The sequence below is a fragment of the Hemitrygon akajei genome, chromosome 15, assembly GCF_048418815.1.
Source record: "Hemitrygon akajei chromosome 15, sHemAka1.3, whole genome shotgun sequence".
NCBI lineage: Eukaryota > Metazoa > Chordata > Chondrichthyes > Myliobatiformes > Dasyatidae > Hemitrygon > Hemitrygon akajei.
The window spans coordinates 48,302,434-48,323,201 of NC_133138.1; the positions used below are offsets into that span (position 1 = coordinate 48,302,434).

At 40.7% G+C, this 20,768-nt stretch overlaps 1 protein-coding gene across 2 annotated transcripts in view; it reads right to left on the reverse strand.

Annotated features, from left to right (window-relative positions):
• The window catches only part of LOC140739329 (A disintegrin and metalloproteinase with thrombospondin motifs 2-like), a 287,752-nt gene that overhangs the window by 74,213 nt on the left and 192,771 nt on the right, over window positions 1–20,768 (reverse strand). For both annotated transcript variants that reach the window (XM_073067527.1, XM_073067528.1), the window contains one exon: window positions 4,746–4,829. In XM_073067527.1, coding sequence (XP_072923628.1) covers window positions 4,746–4,829 — 84 coding nt within the window. The remainder of the gene's footprint in view (window positions 1–4,745; window positions 4,830–20,768) is intronic.

The window sequence follows — 20,768 nt, forward strand, 5'->3', positions numbered from 1 at the left end:
CTCTGCTAATGACCTAGTAGACTTGTTTTACATCAACACCAGCAGAACTGTATGACAGAGCCATTTCCTGCCAGAATTCCTGCACACAACAGCCATCGAAAGGGTAGTATTCTGTCAGTTAAGGTCATCTCTTCCAGTTACACAATTGCAACAGTTTCAGCCAGGCAGACTTCCGGGCAGCATCTTGCAAACACACCCATGGAGCTGCAGTGGTCCACGAGCTGCCGACATTCACAGCACCAAGCAACCAAATGTAGATTCTCCTGGGGTTTCCAGGTGGAGCTTATGGAGTCTGGACTGAGCCGCGTGTTAGGCAGCTTACAGTCAGGAGATAGGGGAAGGGTGGGGTTGAGAGGGAACAGGAGGGGGAAGTATCTGAGAGGGAGGATCCTCCGGTTGGTCGTTCATCCGTGGGATCTTTCTGCCACACTGATGCGCAGAACAGATTCCCCCCCCCCCCCCGTGCCCGTTACAGCGCTTGCCTAACCATCAGCCAGCTGCACCCACCCCCATCACCTCCTCCCACCCTGCCCAGCTTGTTGGTAAGCATGTCAAAGCAAATGTTTTCTTTTCCCCCTTCAGGAATGAAGATGGGTATTGGGGAGAGTGGTGGGGACAGAAGGGGTTAGTGCTGAGGGTTAGAGCAGAGGGCGAGAGGAGGAATGCCCATACTGAGATAGAAGGAGAGGTGCAAAGAAGTTGTGTGTATGAGAGAGGAAGCTGGGAATAAGTGTTGGGGAAGGGGGTCAGAGTGAGTGTGGGAGAAGTCTGAAGACCAGTGGACACCTAAGTAGAGACAGATCAAGGTGAAAAGGTTCGGTGCGGAGACGAAGAGCAGGAAATGCACAAATGCACATGCCTACACTTATTCGTATCTTGGTGTATACATGGTGACAGATGTCTTTCTGTGTATGTTCATGCAGTACAGCGTAGCACCCCCCCCCCCCCCATCAACCTAGACCCAGACCTTGTTCTGACAACCCCATGCTATAGCTCTGTGGCATAAAGATGATTTCCACTCCTCACTGAGACACTGAGCTCCATGATTTTCTCAGAAATTCGAATGACCACAGACCTTGCATCATGCTCTTATCATCAAAGCATGGGCAGCTCAGTGAACGAGGTAGCGGGCAAGCCTTCCCTGGAAAGACTGACCCGAGACAAACACAACTGCCCTGGGCTGCAAAGTGCCATCAAGAATTAATCAGTCTGTTGTCTCAGTAACTCTGATGACTCTCTGGCTTAACATAGAATTAAGGCTGATTTATACTTGTGCGTACAGGCTATGTCGCAGCCTACGCCGTAACCCTGATTTTCACTTCCGCGTCGCTCTACAGCAGAGCAAGCATGCGTTGGTGTGCGGCCAAACGCTAGTTGGTGGTGGGGTTTCTATGCCACTGTGTTGAGTTTCTTCTGAGAGACGTGGATGAGGAAATGCATTTCAAACATTTACACATGTCAGCAGGTAGATTTGATGATTTAGTTCATCTATTTTGTATCGGTGTACACATAGCCTACAAACATGGCGGAGAAGCAGCAACTGGAAATGCGTAGGAGGAATTGCGATGCTACCAAGTTGACCAATCACAGTTGCTGCGATCTGCATCACCGCGACACGTGAGTAACTTTTCTGGAGAGGTGCACGTCACTCTACGGTGTAGGGTACAGTGCAGGTACGACATAGGGTACACAATACCTATGGCGTAGATGCGACACACAAGTATAAATCAGCCTTTACACATGACAATCAGCTGATGCATCCCAGCACTGGAAAATATGGTTTAGGCCACAGAGGACTTCTATTCTGACCTCAAATAAAAAACAGGGTTTACGTTTTTGAGAAAGACAAGCTGACCCACATTGGCGACAGTGACTTCATTTCCAAGTTCTTGAATTCCACGGTTAGCAAGGAAAGAGTAGGAAAGGCACCCTCCTCCAACACAATGTTGGGCTTTGTCTCAGCCAGCACCTTAGTCCACCATAAAGATGAGCAGGACCTTACTGCAAACATCCATGATCCAGTTTCTGACACCTAACAGAATATGTCATCATCCAGGTGAGGAAACAGAAAAAATTCACAACATTCACACCTATACAGATACTGGTGACTGATAGACTCACCTACTGTAATCTGCATCAAAACACAAAATGCAGGAGGAACTCAGCAGGTCGGGCAGCTTCTATGAAAATAAGTCGGCATTTCAGGCTGAGCCTCTTCCTCAGGACTGGAAAGGAAGGAGGAAGACGGCAGAGTAAAATGGTGGGGGGATGGGAAGGAGAACATGCTAGAAGGTGATAGGTGAAGCCAGATGGGCGGGAAAGGCAAAGGGCTGGAGAAGAAGGAACCTGATAGGAGAGGACAGGGGACTATGAGAAAAAGGGAAGGAGGAGCAATAAGGGGTGAGGAGAGGCAAGTAGCAAGAGGCCAGAGTGGGGAATGGAAGAAATGGGAAAAGAGAGGGGAAAAGAAAGAGAAATCGATACCCGTGACATCAGGTTGGAGGAAACTTAAGACAGACTACGAGGTGTTGCTCCTCCACCCTGAGAGTGGCCTCATCATGGCAGAAGGACAGACAACTCAAGACGGGAATGGGGATAGGAATTAAAATGGCTGGCCACCGGATATATTGACAGCTGCATTGGTGCTGTTTCATGCACCCATACTAAGTTTGTCAATTTCATCAACTTTGCCTAAAGTTTCCATCCTGCCCTTAAATTCAGTTTTGACTTACGAGGGGTGATTGATAAGTTCATGGCCTAAGGTAGAAGGAGTCAATTTTAGAAAACCTAGCACATTTATTTTTCCTACATTTACACACTTAGTCCAGCAGTCGTGGAGCATACGGATCCCTTCTTTGTAGAAGTCGGTGTCTTGGACCTCCAGAAGTGGTCCACAGCATGGGGTGATTGAAAAGTTCGTGGCCTAAGGTAGAAGGAGATGAGTTAATAACTTCAAATTTTCTGCATCTTCACTCAAAGAGTTGAACTGCAAGTGCATGTAACAAGAGCTGTATAACTCATCTCCTTCTACCATAGGCCACAAACTGATCAATCACCCGTGCTGTGGACCACTTGGAGGTCCAAGACGCTCTCGTTACATGCATGTGCAGTTCAATTTGAGTGATAATGCAGAAAGTTTGAAGTTAATAACATCTTCTTCTACCTTAGGCCATGAACTTATCAATCATCCCTGCTGTGGACCACTTCTACAAAGAAGGGATCTGTATGCTCCATGACCGCTGGACTAAGTGTGTAAATGTAGGAGGGGACTATGGTTGAAAAATAAATGTGCTAGGTTTTCTAAAATTGACTCCTTCTACCTTAGGCCACAAACTTATCAATCACCCCTCGTATCTTTGCCCTTTCTCGATTTCTCTATTTCCACCTCTGAAGGCAAATTGTCTACCGACATCATTTATAATCCACATTTATCTTGACTATACCTCTTCCCACCCTGTCTCCTATAAAAATACTATTCCCTTTTCTCAGTTTCTTTGTCTCTATTGGATCTGTTCCCAGAACAACGTTTTCCCTTCCAGGACATCAGTTAGAGGGGTAGAGTTCCTCTTGTCCTCACCTACCACCCAATGAGCCTCCACATCCAACATATCATCCTCTGCAGTTTCTCTCATCTTCAATAGGATCCTACAACCAAACACATCTTTACTTTTTCCCCCCCTCCCCACCCCACTCTACACTTCCCACAAGGATTGCTCCCTCTGTGATTCCCTTTCCCATTTATTACTCCCCACCAATCTTCCTCCTGGCACCTATCCCTGCAAGTGACAGAAATGCTACACCTGCCCACTCACCTCCCCCCCCCCCCCCCCCATCTCCGTTCTGGTCCCCAGACAGTCTTCCCACTCAGCAGTGAGTCTGCTGGGATTGTCTATTATATTCTGTGCTTCCAGTGCGGCCTCCTCTGTATTGGTGAGACCGGACATAAATTGGGGAATCGCTTGTCAGTTCAATTCCTATCGCCATCCCGACATGTTGGTCCATGGCCTCCTTTTCTGCCACAATGAGGGCACTCTCAGGGTGGAAGAGCAACACCTCATATTCCATCTAGGTTGCCTCCAGACTTATGGCATGAACATCGATTTCTCCTTCTTGTAATTTATCTTTCTCTTTTTTTCTTTTCCCGTCACCCTTTGCTTTTCTTCCATTCCCCTCTCTGGTCCTTTTCTCCTCACCTGCCTATCACCTCCCACCAGTGCCCCTCCTTCTTCCCTTTCTCCTATGGTCCACTCTCCTTTCCTATCAGATTCCTTCTCTTCCAGCCCTTTACCTATCACCTTTAGCTTGTCCTCCTTCCCCTCCCCTCCACCTTTTTATTCTGGCGGTGTCCCCCTCCTTTCCAGTCCCGATGAAGGGTTTTGGCCTGAAACGTTGACAGTTTATTCATTTTCATAGACTCTGCCGGACCAGCTGCTCTGGATTCTGAGTATCTGCAAAATCTCTCCTTGTTTTTAATTTGCTTCACCGTGGTGCCAAAGCAATGGCAGCAAAAGGAATCTTGCCTCAAGAATATAATAATAATCAGCTCAAGGCTAACTCTTTGTAGGCAACTGCTCTCAAATGGCTACCAACAGGAGCCTAGAGCATCTACAATGTCCGGACTCCTCTGTGAAGAGAAACTTGGGAATTACTGTATGTTTGATTTGTAGTAACCATAAAGCATGCAGAGCATTTTTACTTTACCGAAGGCTACATATGTACTCAGACAGAAATAGATTTTCTATTACCTTTTCATAACCCAGCATGATCATTCGCACCACCACAACATTGACATGTGCTCCCAGAGACTCATCATGGTAAATCTCATTAACCTGCAAGGAAATAAAAACAGATTTGACAGGAGCTATTAGACAAAAATAAATTGTTTATATGAAAGCATTTCATACCCAGAAATTCCTATCTAAAGATCAGATTTCATTTTCAACTATTCCTTCTGGATCCAAAAGAAAACAACAATCTAAATATGATTCCATCATTGTCCCATTACAATTCCTAAAGGAAATTAATAAAATATAAACTATCCCACTCAATAACAATAATATGCCCAAAATAATCAATAAGCAAAATCCTGAAAGGTCATTAAATAGACATTTTGCTAAATGAGTAATCAAAAGAGATGAAATCTCATTAATAGTAATCTTTATTGTACAGTGAATTTGTCTAATTATCACTATAACATTTAAAGAGTATTGTTATTTAATATTTCCGTAGTGTCAAAAATGAATGACATCCTAAAGTCTTACATTTGTCTAAAAAGGAGCCTATACCCACAAAAAAGTGGCTTTGACCTTCTGGTGTCAGTAACCTGAGAAAATAGAGTTAAAAGCACCTCTCTTTTATGTAACACAGACATGAGGAAACCGAGAGTTGTGTAGGGAAGAAGCCATTATTATCATTAACTTTAGTTGACACATTTGACAACTTTGGTGTCAAAACTGAGTTGAGCACTGAGCTATATATTAGTGTCAAAGCTAATTTTGATTATTTCCACTCTTTAAAATTACTCAATACTAATATTGCATCTGGCTTACCTACAGCTGAAATCCTTGATTTCTGCTTGATAAATCCAATAATATGCCTAGGGCCTTTATTTCCTTTGCTCGTTCTCTGCAAACCTGAAGAAATCCAAAACTCTAATGCTTTTGCCTGACCTCACACTAAGTTCCATTCACCAAAGATCTCTACTTGCTAACTTATAATGACTCCTTACTAAGGAATCATTATAATGACTCCCATAAATCTCCTTACAATTAAACTATTCATACATATTTTAGCATCTTGCCTTCCTGAGTCAAATAATCCCTTTCAGACTTAAACTCCCCAAGATATCTGAGTTCCCCTAATTGTGGACTATTGGCTATCCCAAAATGTAATTGTCCCCTATTTTTTTCAGTCATCTCATCAGTCACCAGCTCCCGAGCTCTCAAATTCCTTCCCTTCTCAGCTCACTTTCCTAGCTCTAACCTCGTGTGACTCCTTCTCAGCTCACTTTCCTAGCTCTAACCTCGCGTGACTTCTCCTCAGTCTTGCTTGATAACTCTTCCACAGAACTCTTGGAATACTTTGGCATGGTAATAGCATTGAATATATGGAAGTTGTTGTTCTGATTTTAAAAGCTGTGTGTAACTCTAAATGTTTGTAGTCTTCCCATTTTCACATTGTTTCACAGTGATTAAAGTAAAGCACAATTTTATTCATTACCTACTTAACACTTTCTAATGTCATTGTTTTCAAAATATCAAGAGAATAAAGACAAATTTTAAATTAATATCTGTACAGTCTGGAGTCAAGCAATAGGGACTGATTGATAACGCCAGCCACGTCTACAGCATATTGGATTATCTGCAGTCTTAAAGAACAGCTGTTTTTGATTAAATGGCAAAGCCAGTTGGAAGCTAAGAACTGTACAATAAAATTACAGTGCATTAGGGACTTATCATACTGTGCACTGAAATAAGTCAGTTTTTCAAATATATATTAAAAAGTCAGATTTAAGTTTACCAATCTGTGACCTTTCCAAATAATATTTAACTGTGGCAGATTTTTAAGCAATGTTTAATCAATTGTAATAGAAACATGGGTAATTCTATAAAACTTCAAAAATGTGCTAAGGCGGTTAGGATCACTGACTCCAATGTAACTTTGTCAATAATTCACCTCATTGCAAATGTTGCTGTTTAAAATGTGTTCATAACCATTTTTGATAAGGAATAGCAAACCGAAACAGTAAACATCCCTGGAGGATTAAAATTTCAGGATTTAAAGATGCAGTGGGACACCTGAATTCAGATGGAAATTTTGGCTTAAATACAGGAAACACACCTCTTCACTAAAATATTGAGCATACTGAGTATCTAGGATATATTCAGGAATGCAAATAATGATCTCATCTCACTAAACCATAGAGGAATCCAAGGAAGCCAAAAGATTTGTTTTCATAGGAAGCAGAAAGCTAAAAAGATAATGACTAGTCTAGAGTACAGAACACAATAAAACACTAGTGTATTTATGTTAAATATATTACTTCTGCACATCTTAAGGAACCTTATCTCTCAATTATTTCTTTTGACAACATTAGCAGTCAGGGTAGCTCAAGCAATAATTATGGCTGCAAACTTTTAGTTCTGAAATATTATAATGGGGAGATTTCTTGCTTTTATTCCTCAACACTCATAGAAGCAAACTATTTGCAAATCATTACACTGGTGCTTCTGTATACTTACTGTGTACACATGTGCTGCGTTATTTATTTCATTACAATACTGAATGTGTTTCAGAAGTGCTTTGTTGGTTGTTAAATGTTTTGTGAGTTTGCAGGACCAAAATCAGGTAATTTCTTTCCTTTTACAGACACCTTTTTTTTTAATTCTAGGAAGTAGGTTAAAAGGTCCAGGGAATTCTAATCTGGCCACTCATCCGGAACCTAACAAAACAGAAAATATGTTGGATTAGGGATGTGTTATAAAAAAAATCAGAAGTCCTTAGGAGCAGATCAGATTCTGATTTGAAGTGGTCAGTGAAGGACAGATTTGGTTTAATTTTATATTTGAGCATTCTTTAACAAGTGATTCTTTAAAACTGGTAATTCCTCCAGTAATTTTTTTCACTATTTAAATGTCTTAGTCTCATGTCCTTGATTTGCTATTATTTTAGATATATTCTCAATAGGCCAGTGAAAGGGCAGGCGGCGGTCAGCTGGCGTAGAAGTATCTAGTTTACAAGATGAAATGTCAGTTAGCAGATCCGTGCTCAGTAGTCATTTTACTGATTGCAGTCAATTGTTGGGAAGTTAAGGATCCAGTGGCAGAGGATGGTGTTGACTCCCAGGTCTCAGAGCTTAGTTATGAATTTGCTTAGAATTATAGTATTGAAGGTGGAGCTGTAGTCATTAAACAATAGTCTAATGCAGATGTGTTTTCTATCTAGAGATGAAAGCAGAGCCAAAAATATGGCATCCACTGTAGATCTAATTCTGGTAGGCAAATTGGAAAGGGTTGGGATGCAAGAGTTAATGACCAGCCTCTCAAATGGTGGATGACACAACAATTGACAGTAGTCATTAAAGCACATTTCCTTGTCTTACTTAGATACTAGTACGATAGTGATGTTCTTCGAGCTTCTTAAACCTATCCTCTTATTACTTAAGAATACCTTCCGCATGTAGTCTTCATCACTTTAACAATCCCTTGGTTTTAACTAAGCTGAGAGTCACAAAAGGTGCAATGATTTTTTGAAATATTCTCAAATTCATATTGTCTATACCTTGTTGCAATAATAATAGCTGTGATTCAATAGTCCTTTAGCTTAAAACCAGCTTTCAATAGTGGTTTATGTTCAAGGCCGCTGTAAATTCTCTTGACATTTCTATGTCCTTTCACAGTTATTTTCCTGAGGCTCAATCCTCTTCTAGGTCAGTGCCAATCTTTGTTTTTAGTCAGCAATTGACAGCTTGTGCAAGGAGGACTTTGATGAAAAGTACACTGCATCAGTTTGCTTTTACCAAATCTATAATCCTTTTTAATCACGGTTTTTAATGTTCTCTAATTTATTTCCATCTAATGCACTCAGTTTCCCTATAAAATCTGCATTTAAAAAAATAAAAAAACCTGTTGACAGTAAATTTCCTCCTTCCATTATATTCAAGATTTCTTCAGTACCTGGAAAAATATTAGTGATGGGGCAATATTAGTTGATTAATCAATCAGCTTAAACTATTCAAATGATACATTTCAGACTCTGATACAGTTTTCTATTGCAATACATTGGAGGCACTTCTTACCTCAAGGCATGTTTCATAACCTGCCACTAGTTATCAGTTTATCATCCAGATGTGAGGCTTTATTAAATCTCAAGGGAAATGAACTAGCAACTCCTAAGTGCTAATGTTACAATTTAAAGAAACCAAGTGACCCTTCCAAAATTAAATGCATTTCATTGGATTTGAAAAGCCAGCTAGCTTTGAAAATGTGTGTTATTAAAATACAGGTTTTTACTTCCGATATTTCCATTAGAACCTTACATAAAATACAATCAAATCAAGGCTGTAAGAATGGGAGTATCAAGTAGCAGTGATCCATCTTTGGATTATACACCAGGATCCTAAACTGGGAAGTTGGAAATCAATGAAAATTAATAGTCACATCAGGCATATCCCTGCTGCAAGCCATGAAATATACATTAGCCAAGCAGCATACAGGGATAATTTTATAAAAGGAACTGACAAAGTATTAGTAATTGCAATATTGTATATATTTTATGTCATCATTAGAGATTCAGATTTAGTTTTGGGCTTACCATTTTCTGTATTCCTCAGGAGATAGAGAATTATCTTGCACAATTTGTGATCATAAATAAAAGTAGTAACTGAGTTGGTATTGGTAAATCTGATAATACAGCTAAATGTCAACAGCAACAAATACAGCATCATCAAGATAGGTGCATTTAACAAACAAACTTATTCTCTCCCACTTTGCTATGTCAGTCACGTTTTGCAGCTTTGTGCAAAGCGCTGATAGTTACTGAGACATGAAAAAAATGGCAAGGTCCAAGGCTGTGCTAACAATATCATAAACTCTTAGCTTTGACCAGGCTGTCACGTGGGGCTAAGCATTTCCCAGGAGGGAGGGTGGGAAACTTGGAGTCACTCACAGCCACTGCTGAGCAGTTGATGGTCAGTTTCTGAACAACATCAGCATAAGTTTGTAAAGAGCTGTTTCTGATTACTTTCAAATGGAACAAGAGCATCGCAGAAGGTAGGTAATAAATCCACACGAGTGACGTGGAGTACCATTCCTCTGAATCTCATCATACACACTAACCCGAAGCAAGCCTGATTACCACCATTCAGGCTTTAAAAATGATGCAATATGCAAGACTTGCAAAACGCATGGGAACCAATGGTATAATTATTCTAAGTACTACATACATGTATTAATTATATTAATTTATATTATGTTTCATTTTAAGTCATTTCAGTGTGATGACCACACAAAATCATTTCTGCTCCACCTACCATTAGCCAAACATCTTGAGACTCAGAGGGAAGTCAGCTGTTGAGGCCAGACTGAATAAATCTTGCATTAAATTTAATTACCAGTTCAGACAAATTGCATAAGGCAGTAATTTCTGAAATTTTACTAGGTCTGGTCTGAAATAAGAATCATACATTGAGGTTGTGAGCTTTGGCTTTTCCAGCATCATCTCGAACTGGCTTATATGTAGGCAGCTGACTTGCCTGCATTTCAACCAGTACTCCAAATCCCCAAGAGGCAAGTAGCATTGTTTTATGCTCAATAAACTGATCTGCAGGCACTGATGCTCTCGAAAGTCTTTTAGTTCAAAATTTCCTGCATGAACATTGGAGCAGAATGCAAATTAATCATCCACAGTGAAAAAGAATTAAACTTTTGCAAGTTCAGAATGCTGCTGCTGCAGCAGCAAGCTAAGAGGGCAGTAAGTGATTGAGGAAATAATTCTGTCATAAAATTGAGTGGATAGCAGAAAGAGCAGTTTCAGGGATCCCTTCTGAATCTGGAATTACCAGTCTTGAATCAATCAAGGTTAGTAAAGAGGGTAATTATTAGACTGTGGAATCCGAAAGTAAATTCATTCAAAATCATGAAAGAAAATTCAGCATGCACTTGCTCTAAATATAGCATAATTGGTGAGTTTCCAGACTAATAGTCAAACGTCTGGATTATTCATTTAGAGATATGGGCTCAAATCCCAGCATGTCAGCTGGAAAACTTAGATAATAAATCTTAAAGATATGGTTATACCAATAATAGGTGAAGGAAGTGATAGGATTGATATAAAAATATGCTTGATGCACCTCTCCTCACTGGGAAACAAATTTGTCACCATGACCTGATTTGATCCATGTGTGACTGAGACTCATCAATATAATGGCCTCTTAGCTGAAATAACACAGCAAGCCACATAGTTCAAAGGAAAGTTACTGACAGGTAACATGATATCTATCCATCTGCAGTGACTGAATTGTGGCATTTGTTGTAAATGAAGCCTCCGTCCACTCTTCTATTCTGCAGCTTTGGGCCCACATCTTTGCATGGGTATCATGTAGTTAGATCTGCTTCTAGCTAATATCAACAGACTAAATCTGTCAATAGTTTAAGATATCTGCAGGCCATTCTCACTTTAAGCATCTTCTGCAGATGCTGGAAATCTTGAGCGACACACACAAAATGAAGGAGAAATTCAGCAAGTCAGGCAGCATCTATGGAGTGGAATAAGCAGGTGGTGTTTCAGGCTGACAGTTCATCTGGGTATTTCTGCATATTTCTGTTTGCATTTTATATTTTTTCAGTGAAGGTGAGGATCACCACAATACATTCATGTCATCCATCAAGCAGCTTGCTCCTCTGAAATCTTTATTTCTTTGTTGATAAAGATAACAAAGGACATTCGGGCTCAGCAGTCTAGTGAATAACCTCCTTCACATAACCTTTACTATTCTATCTCTGAAAATGCATTGACTTTCTATCCAACCAAAGATGCTGTTGTCCACCTCATAGGATGTAACATTGCTAATCAACATTTCATAAACACTTCCTAAAAAACTGAAATGCACCATTTCCTTTGGACTTTAACAATGTGACAGCCCTGTGATGCTCTCAAGTAGTCCCTAACCTTCTGCAACAAGGAGATAGGCTACAAAATAATGTAAGCTCTGCAGCTTCAGTTAAATGATTAATAGTATTTACTTGCTAAACTTAGAGACAATAATCATTGTTACGAACAAACATGACAGTGTTATAAAATATGCTGAATGGCTAGTCAAAAAAACAAAGCTATTAATGCTGAAGGGAAGTAAAATATCAGCATGAGGAAGAAGACAACAGCAGAGATTGGATTAGCTCAGGTCATCCATGCAGTACTTTACAATGAATAAAGCTTCTGCAATACAAGAAGAAAAAGCAGATTTCATTTGGAAAGCATTTGGCCTCAGGTTGTTCTAAAATACTTTACAACCAACGAATTACTTTTGAAGCGTGGTCTCTGTTGTATTGGCAAACATCGAAGTGAATGGTTGAGGGAAATGTTTGGTTCCTAAGTCACTTAAAATATGGCAGTCAATTTTGCATAGGAAGACAAGTGGTCAAATACTCTGCTTCATCAGCTGAAAGATAAGTATTAGCCTGAAAATTAGAACTCCTTAATCTTCTTTGAGTCAAGGCCATTATAAGTGACAAGCAAGCTCACAGTGTAAGGTTTTATCCTTCAACATCTTAAAACACTCAATTCTGCACTGAGGTGTTTAAATCATGTGATGGTGTTTAAATTCACAAACTTGCTTAGGAAACAATCATTGAACTAAAGAAAAAAAAAGGTGGACACTGATTTTCCTGGATGTAATTCAATAAGTTTATCCTTGGAATGAGGTGCCAGAACTTTGAGAAAATTCAAATTAGAAATTCCAAAAGGAGACAGTCAAGATGTGGGAGTCGATCTCCCTCTTTCCTACTATCCATTTCTTGCTCTCAGACTGCCTCGAGCCATCCCATGATTTCCACTCAGCATCACTGCCTCAGCTTTAATGTGAGACAGATATGTTAGGAAAACATAACCGTGTGTCTCAGAGAATTCAAGGAGGAAATTTCATTAATTAAAATAAGAATGCAGGCTGCAGTTAACCATTCGGAAATAGTTCACATCGTTATATTACTTTTTTGTCTCATCTCTACTATTCTACCCCCAGTCAGAGCAACAGGGTAATCCTTGAATTTAAATTCCCTTGAGGCAGGTATCACTAACATTCTCCTGTATATCTTTGACCCTGATTATTGTTATTACATGTGTAATTTAGATTAAATTAAGACTTATGTAACTGGAAATTCTCTTCTATAAAACATCTAGCAGGAGAAATGGAATCTTTAGCTTTTGCTCCACATCTTTTAGATTAAACTGATAAAAGGTGAGTCACAGATTAAAAGGGCAAAGTTAGCATATTGTCTTTTTGGTAATCTAATACTAGTGGTACAAATGCATAGTCTGACTGTGTTTATCATTAAAGCCTGAAAGATCTCTGGTTAAGCCACATGCCCAAGTAATTATAAATTTATCTGTTGGATGCACTAATGACTAAGCTGATAGCATTCATCAAAACAAAGTCCTGATGAAGTGTCTTGGCCCAAAACTTTAACTGTTTATCCCTCTCCATAGCCTCACTTGCAGAGTTCCTCCAGCATTTTGTGTGTGTTGCTCTAGATAATAGTCAAAGTGGTGATCAAGCAGTTCTGCTATCAACCAAGACTGGTAACCATTCTCCTGTGAGAAACTAAGAATAATACAATGTAAATAAATTAAATACAAGTCTTTTATTATAGCTGTCATTTCTTTAAACATGATTTTGCCTAAAACAGTATTTGATCTCCTAAGGTGCATTAAAACATGCCTACATTTAGTTCAAGTGGTTAACTGATCGCTACCAGACAAAAAAATGTGGTTTTAAGGCCATAAAACATTGGAGCAGAATTAGGCCATTTGGCCCATCACATATGCTCTGCCATTCTATCATGGCTGATTTATTATCCATCTCAACCTCGTTTACCTGCCTTCTTCCCCTTAAACTTTAATGCCCTGCCTAATCAAAAACCTATTAACCTTTGCTTTAAATATTCACAATGACTTGGTCTCCGCAGACATCCATGATAATGAATTCCACAGGTTCACCACCCTCTGGCAAAAGAAATTCCTCCACATTTCTGTTCTAAATGGACACCCTTCTATTCTGAGGCTGTGCCATCTGGTCCTAGACTCCCCCACTATAGGAAACAGCCTTTCCACGTCCACTCTACCTAGAGCTTCCAATATTCGCTAGGTTTCAATGAAGTCCCCTTATTTTTCTAAACTTCAGTGAGAACAGGCCCAGAACCTCATGCTTTAACCCTTCTGTTCCTGGAATAATTCTCAAGAACCTCCTCTGGACCCACTCCAAAACAAGCACATCTTTTTCTTAGATACGGAGCCCAAAACCACTCACAATATTCTAAGTGCAGTCTGACCAATGACTTATACAGCCTCAACATTACATCTTTGCTCTTAAATTCTAGTGCTCTCAAAACGAATGCTAACCAAAGCATTTGCCTTCCTTACTTGCAAGTTAACCTTTTTGGAATCCTGCACAAGGACTTCCAAGTTCCATTACACCTCTGAATTTTGAATTTTCTCCCATTTAGAAAATAGACTACATCTTCATTCCTTCTACCAAAGTGCATGACCATACACTTTCCTCCACTATATTCCATTTGCCACTTCTTTGCCCATTCTTCCAATCTGTACAAGCCCTTCTGCAGGCTCTCTGCTTCTTCTACACTACCTGCCCCTTTATCAATCTTTGTATCATCTGCAAACTTGGCAACAATGCCATTAATTCTGCCATCCTAATCATTGACGTATAATGTGAAAAGGAATGATTCCAATACCAAACACCAGTAGTCACCAGTAGCCAACCAGAATAGACATCCTTTATTCTGCCTCTTTGCCTCCTGCCTGTCAGCCAAACTTCTATCCACACTAGTATCTGTCCTGTAATACCATGGGCTCTTATCTTATTAAGCAGCCTCATGTGCAGCATCATCTTTGTCTATCCTGCCTGTTATTTCCTCAAGGAATTCCAACAGATTTGTCATTTGTCATGTTATCATGTGCCTCCAAGTATCCACAAGACCTCATCCTTAGTAATGGATTCCAACATCTTCCCAATCACCAAATGATGTTGGGATGATTTCCACTAAGGACCAAACGCTAAAGTGGGACCTGATGAACTCTTACCAAGCGTCTTGCCAATTTTGCACAACTCCAATTGGTTTATTGTGCAGCATTTAGGAAAGGTTGCCAGACCTTAAAAGTACATTCCCCCCAGCTGCCATGTATGTTGCTGTCATATTGGGGATAGAGGTTAGTGAGAAGAAGGAAGTCTCCCCCACAATTGTTCAAATTCCCAATGAATGAAATAGAAACAGCTAGAAATACTCAGCAGACCAGGCAGAGATATTGAGTTAACATTTCAGACTGATGACATTTGATAAGGCAAAATTACCAAAAAATACCCGTACAGGTTGACCTTCACTAATCTGACTACCTGTAATCCGTTTCCTTCGATAATTCGGCACTGATTTCAAATTCTCTGCACAACTGTAATTTCAAATTTCCTGGGCCACCGTACCAATCTGCTGCACATTGTTTTGGTTGCGCTAGATCTGTTCAGGTGTTGGCCCGCTCTTGTAAGCACAGACAAGTGATTCCCGCATTTATTAATATCATTTGCTCTTTTTTGGCCCCAATTATGGCCCCAGTGAGTAAAGGAAATGCACCTTGTGCTGTGAAGCGATAACACGGCACACTATCCATTAAAGATAATGTTGAACTCTTGAGAAAACTGGACAGTGGTGTATCGGTGAAAAGCTTGTGTGAGTGTTACAACATTGACTCGTCCACAGTGTACGATATAAAGAAACAGAAAGAAAAACTGCTACATTTCTTTGCTGATAGTGGCTCAAAGAAACAGATGTGCACAAGAAAAACAATGAAAGACGGAAGAAGTTCAGAACTAGATAAAGTGCTGATAACGTGGTTTAATCTTTGTGTAGGTGAAAGTGTTGAACTATCTGGAGATATGGTGAAGGAACAAGCAAAAGTGTTTCATGTAGAACTAGGACTAGATTATGAGTGTGACTATAGTGAAGGCTGGCTTCATCAGTTCAAGCAGCGTCACGGCTTACAGCTTCACGCAGTGTGTGGTCAAAAACGTTCAGCAGACAAGGAAGCAGCAGCAGAGTTTGTTGACGAGTTCGCTAAGTTAGTCTCTGATGAAAAATTAAGCCCTGAGCAGGTGTACAATGCTGATGAGACTGCTTTGTATTGGAGATGTACACCAAGAAGAACACTAACAACAGCAGATGCAGAATCGCCAACAGGTTATAAGGCAGCGAGAGATCGTGTGACTCTGCTAGGCTGCTCTAATGCTGCAGGAGCCCACAGATGTAAGTTACTGGTCATTGGCAAAAGTCTACATCCCAGGGCCTTCAAAGGTATGACGCAATTTCCTGTAATTTATTGTGCTAACAAAAACGGATGGATTACAACTAACATCACACTAGAACGGTTTGAAAATTATTTTGTTCCCAAAGCATGAGCTCACTGTGACTCTGTTGGCCTGCACCACAGCTGTAAGATAATGCTTGTTTTAGACAACTGTTCAGCACACCCGAAAGCAGAACTCCTCCGGTACCTTCTTGCCACCTAACTGTACGTCATTAATTCAACCCCTGGATGATGGCATTCTCTCAAGCCGAAGTATCGTTCCCTGTTTGTGAGGCGCCTTCTGAGTGCGGCTAATGCTGGCAGACTGGTAAAGGAATTTATAAAGGATTTTAATATGAAAGAGATGACTTACTGTGCTGCTAATGCTTGGAGGTCTGTAGAGCCATCCACACTGAAAGATGGTTGGCATAGATTCTGGCCAGGTTTAATGTTTGAGGCTGCACCTGGTGAAGACACTGGGAATGACTTTACAGGCTTTAGAGTTTCCAAGGAAAAACAGATGATACGTGACCTGCTTTCTTTTGCTCAAGAGCTAACTAATCCTGCTGCTAAGGATCTTGCTTCAAGGTTCAATGATGACAATGTTGAAGAATGGATGAATATAGATGAGGATGAGCCTACTGTTTATCATCATACTGACTCGGAAATTGTACAGATGGTTGTATATCCAGAGAAAGAAGATATTGGAGGAGAAAGCAGTGATAAAGATGAGGAAGTTGTAGCAGAGAGACTTTCTATTGACAGGCTAATTAAGTTGACAGGTCAAATGCTGACAGGATTAGAGCAACAATATTTGATAACTGAGCAAGATGTTGATGATCCTGGTGACCCCACACTTGCAAACATGAAACTTTGCCTGAAGGTATATTAAACATCTCACTTTAGAAGCAAAAGTACTCAACTCTTCTGTATCAGTTAATTCCTGTACATTTACCTGTACCCTTTATTTTATCTGTGCCTGTACGTATATTACTTTATTAAAATTTCACTTGCTACTCATTTAATATTTCTGTTTCATTATTATCTACTGATTTACATGATATTTTAAAGATATGATGAGGTGGTTAGCTATTGCTTAATGTGATCCTTCTGTAATCCGGCACTCCTCAGGTTCCAATGGTGCCGGATTAGTGAAGGTCGACCTGTATTAAATTGCAAAGAAGGAAATACATGGGGGCAACAAAAGGAATATCTGTAATAGGATGAATGTCTTGCAAACGGTGGCAACTTTGGCTGATAGGTGGTGGTGGTGATTAGCCTGTGGGAGATGCAAAGTACCTTAGGTAGCGACAAATAAGGACAAAGACGAGAGGAATGAAACAATGCTGGAAATGAATAGTGCTGAACACTGCAGCAGCTGGAAATCCAAAATAAAAGAGAAAGCCTGGCATCTTCAGAGAAAGAATTAGAGCCAATATTGCAAGCAAATGATTTCTAGCATCTACAAATTTTTGAGTTTCAATACATGTCGGGAGAACTGTCCAGAGTTCCACCAGAACAGCCTGGCACAGGATGCCTTCCCACACTGTGTTATTTTGTTCAATTAAGCAGTGTTTTATTGTCATCTATAATTTGAGAAAGTAAAACGAACAGCATTGCTTGTGGCTGCAAAATGTAGCCTCATCGGGAACCACGGAAGCCAGCAAGAGCTAGAAGTAAAACAACAGAACCCAACGTTTGGACAATGATTCAAGTGCCAGGCTGAACTGAAGCAGTGCGATACAGGCCCCGGAGCGTATCACAGTGACAGAACTTGAAGCTTGGACGAAGATGGGCCAGATTGAAAAATAGACAATAGACCATAGACAGTAGGCGCAGGAGTAGGCCATTCGGCCCTTCTAGCCAGCACCGCCATTCATTGTGATCATGGCTGATCATACACAATCAGTATCCCGATCCTGCCCTCTCCCCATATCCCTTGACCCCGCTATCTATAAGAGCTCTATCTAACTCTCTCTTGAATGCATCCAGAGACTTGGCCTCCACTGCCTTCTGGGGCAGAGCATTCCACATATCCACCACTCTCTGGGTGAAAAAGTTTTTCCGCATCTCTGTTCTAAATGGCCTACCACTTATTCTTAAACTGTGGCCTCTAGTTCTGGACTCACCCATCAGCGGGAACATGCTTCCTGCCTCCAGTGTGTCCAATCCCTTAATAATCTTATATGTTTCAATCAGATCCCCTCTCACCCTTCTAAATTCCAATGTATACAAGCCCAGTCGCTCCAATCTTTCAACATATGACAGTCCTGCCATTCCGGGAATTAACCTTGTGAACCTACGCTGCACTCCCTCAATAGCAAGAATGTCCTTCCTCAAATTTGGAGACCAAAACTGCACACAATACTCCAGGTGGGGTATCACCAGAGCCCTGTACAGCTGCAGAAGGACCTCTTTACTCCTATACTCAATTCCTCTTGTTATAAAAGCCATCATGCCATTAGCTTTCTTCACTGCCTGCTGTACCTGCATGCTTACTTTCATTGACTGATGTACAAGAACACCTAGATCTCGTTGTACTTCCCCTTTTCCTAACTTGACTCCATTTAGATAGTAATCTGCCTTCCTGTTCTTGCCACCAAAGTGGATAACCTTACATTTATCCACATTAAACTGCATCTGCCATACATTTGCCCACTCACCCAACCTGTCCAAGTCACCCTGCATTCTCATAACATCCTCCTGACATTTCACACTGCCACCCAGCTTTGAGTCATCAACAAATTTGCTAATGATACTTTTAATCCCTTCATCTAAATCATTAATGTATACTATAAACAGCTGCGGTCCCAGCTCCGAACCTTGCGGTACCCCACTGGTCACAGCCTGCCATTCCAAAAGGGACCCGTTAATCACTACTCTTTGTTTCCTGTCAGCCAGCCAATTTTCAATCCATGTCTGTACTCTGCCCCCAATACCATGTGCCCTAATTTTGCCCACTAATCTCCTATATGGGACTTTATCAAAAGCTTTCTGGAAGTCCAGGTACACTACATCCACTGGCTCTCCCTTGTCCATTTTCATAGTTACATCCTCAAAAAACTCCAGAAGATTAGTCAAGCATGATTTTTCCTTCATAAATCCATGCTGACTCAGACTGATCCTTCTACTGCTATCCAAATGTGTCATAATTTCCTCTTTTATAATTGACTCCAGCATCTTTCTCACCACTGACGTCAGGCTAACCGGTAATTCCCTGTTTTCTCTCTCCCTCCTTTCTTGAAAAGTGGGACAACATTAGCCACCCTCCAATCAGCAGAAACTGTTCCTGAATCAATAGAACATTGGAAAATGATTACCAATGCATCCACGATTTCTAGAGCCACCTCTTTAAGTACCCTGGGATGTAGACCATCAGGTCCCAGGGACTTATCAGCCTTCAGACTCAACAGTCTATCCAACACCGTTTCTTGCCTAATATAAATTTCCTTCAGTTCATCCTTTACCCTAGTTCCTTTGGCCACTATTACATCTGGGAGATTGTTTGTGTCTTCCCTACTGAAGACAGATCCAAAGTACCTGTTCAACTCATCTGCCATTTCCTTGTTCCCCATAATAAATTCACCTGTTTCTGTCTTCAATGGCCCAATTTTGGTCTTAACTATTTTTTTGCTATTCACATACCTAAAGAAGCTTTTACTATCCTCCTTTACATTCTTGGCTAGTTTACCTTCATACCTCATTTCTTCTTGGCGTATTGCCTTTTTTGTTATCTTCTGTTGCTCTTTAAAAGCTTCCCAGTCCTCCGGTTTCCCACTCATCTTTGCTATGTTATACTTCTTCTCTTTTATTTTTATACTGCCCTTTACTTCCCTCGTCAGCCACGGCCGCCTTTTACTCCCCTTAGGATCTTTCTTCTTCTTTGGAATGAACCGATCCTGCACCTTCTGCATTATTCCCAGAAATACCTGCCATTTTTGTTCCAGTCTTCCCTGCTAGGGTATTGTTCCATTGAACTTTGGCCAGCTCCTCCCTCATAGCTCCATAGTTCCCTTTGTTCAACTGTAATACTGACACATCCGATTTTCCCTTCTCCTTCTCAAATTGTAGGTTAAAACATATCATATTATGGTCACTACCTCCTAATGGTTCCTTTACCTCGAGGTCCCTGATCAAATCTGGTTCATTGCACAACACTAAATCTAGAATTGCCTTCTCCCTGGTAGGCTCCAGTACAAGCTGTTCTAAGAATCCATCTCGGAGGCACTCCACAAACTCCCTTTCTTGGGGTCCAGTACCATTCTGATTCTCCCAGTCTACTTGCATGTTGAAATCCCCCATGACAACTGTATCATTACTTTTGCGACATGCCAATTTTAACTCTTCATTCAACTTACATCCTACATCCAGACTGCTGTTTGGGGGCCTGTAGATAACTCCCATTAGGGTCTTTCTACCCTTAGAATTTCTCAGTTCTATCCATACTGACTCTACATCCCCAGATTCTATGTCCCCCCTCACAAGGGACTGAATATCATTCCTCACCAACAGAGCCACCCCACCCCCTCTGCCAGTCAAGTCTGTCCTTTCAATAAGATGTATATCCTTGAATATTCATTTCCCAGGCCCTGCCCGCTTGAAGCCAGGTCTCAGTTCTTCCCACAACATCGTACTTGCCAATTTCCAACTGAGCCTCAAGCTCATCTACTTTATTCCTTATACTTCGTGCATTCATATATAATACT